Source organism: Formica exsecta, unplaced genomic scaffold, assembly GCF_003651465.1.
Source record: "Formica exsecta isolate Colony F162 unplaced genomic scaffold, ASM365146v1 scaffold132, whole genome shotgun sequence".
Taxonomy (NCBI): Eukaryota; Metazoa; Arthropoda; class Insecta; order Hymenoptera; family Formicidae; genus Formica; species Formica exsecta.
In genome coordinates this window covers 17,982-19,749 of record NW_021848653.1, presented here as the reverse complement: position 1 = coordinate 19,749, position 1,768 = coordinate 17,982, and the positions used below count along the sequence as shown (strand labels likewise).

At 50.3% G+C, this 1,768-nt stretch overlaps 1 protein-coding gene across 1 annotated transcript; it reads right to left on the bottom strand.

Annotated features, from left to right (window-relative positions):
- Positions 1-377: 377 nt before the first annotated feature.
- Positions 378-1,166, bottom strand: LOC115245811. Its single transcript, XM_029824294.1, has one exon. The coding sequence runs from the start codon at positions 1,164-1,166 to the stop codon at positions 378-380; it is 789 nt and encodes a 262-aa protein (XP_029680154.1).
- Positions 1,167-1,768: the final 602 nt, after the last annotated feature.

The window sequence follows — 1,768 nt, the reverse complement described above, 5'->3', positions numbered from 1 at the left end:
AGGCGGGGTAAGATAAAGGCGACGGCGGTGAGCGTTGCTCCTGTGACCTTCGAAGTAAGGCTCAGCGTCACCTTTCCGCGTGTTGCTCCGGATTGAGACCCTCCGATCCCAAAGATTTAAACTGCGGAGTGCGAACGTCGCAGATGCAAGCGTTGCACCAACGATTCCGAGACAATGGACACCTCGGATCCCTGATCGATCAGGACTCTGACAGCGTGAGGCTCTCCGTAACGGTCGGCGACGAGCGCACGTGCGGTCGCGAGAAGTATTGCTTTGAGGTCATCGGCTGGTTTTACGGCGGAAAGTGCACTTGCTTCAGCGGATTTCGACACGACATAAGCGTCATGGAGCATCGAATGATGCCGAGCCTTGCACGTTCAGCAGTTCTTGGTCGACTGACATTTGGCGACTGGATGATTGCCAAGGCAATTAAAGCACAGTCGATTGGCTTCGATGAAAAACCGATGCTCGTTGGCTGGCTTCGCCTTGAACTGGCTGCACACCATGATCGAATGCCGTTTCTTGCATAACGCGCACTGTGCTGAATTGAACTCGCCTTTCGTGAAGTGCGATTTAGCGGAACGCGATGAGTCTCCTGAGGTTTTCGCGGTGCTCGTTTGCTTTGCTGCCATTAACGTGAGCATGCGCTTGGTGATGAACTTCAACAGCACGTCGTAGTTCGGTGGGTTTGAAGAGTCGCAGGTTGAGGACTCCCATTCCAAGCGCGTGCGAGAATCAAACAACTCAACAACCAAAAAATTAAAAAGATCCATGCAGTGTGAGTTGATTGGCCGCCCGATGCTCTCCTGCGCGTTCACGGCGGTCGTTACGGCGTGATAGATTCGGCTGAGTTCTTCCGCGGTCTCTCCCTTCATTTTATTTACAGCGGTAAAGGCGGCGAAATTAGAGCGTATTAGCTCCTTATTTTCAAAATGCTTTTTTAAGAGCGCCCATGCTCGGTCATAATTTTTGCCAGTGACTGGCAATGGCCGAATTAACCTTTCAGCGGGCCCTTGGGGACACGACTGAAGGTAGTGCAATCGCTCAATTTTTGACATTGCGGAGTTGTCGCCGATCACGGAGAGAAACAGATCGCGGAACGAAGGCCAATCCTCAAACGCGCCCGAAAATTGCGGCAATTTGATACGAGGTAACGCGGTTTTCATCGAATGGTCTCTGGTTTGCTGCTCGGTTGACGCAGTCGAAGTTGACGGAGCAGTCTTGTAACGGTCTTGTATGCGGAGAGCGCACTACGTTGTTGCACATAAGTATTTTCGACGGTGTCAAAAAATTCAGTGGTGTACTCACTTTTGTCGTATTTTTCCTTGTAGCAGGCCCGGATGCTCTCGTGCTGCATCTCGAATTTCGCCCACAGTTGATCCAGGATCTTGATTCTGGTTTCGATCGCGCCGAGATTGATGCCGCTTGCGCCCAGTTTCTTTAAATTGTCCACGGACCAGGACATGCGACCGTGGATGTCACGCTGAGCGCTGATCAAGGTGCTCAAGTCCATGCTCATGATGACTAATTGAGTTTTGTTTTACAGGAGGTCACTGAACTTCTCCGAAGATCACTCACAAACGTGCGGTTGCCGGTGAAGATCCGGCTCGAAGGACCAGAAAATGTTCGAGAGCGACTCGGTTGTAACCGCGACAAAATGCAAGGATTTGCGGAAGGACTTGACGTCACAAAAAAGCACTCACGACTTGCTAATTTTGTGTCTTTAATAATAAAATGAACGATAATGTCAATTAATGTGAATTTTCAA

Excerpts from the sequence above, each read along its gene's own strand:
- LOC115245811 (XM_029824294.1), bottom strand. The coding sequence starts at position 1,166 with ATGAAAACCGCGTTACCTCGTATCAAATTGCCGCAATTTTCGGGCGCG.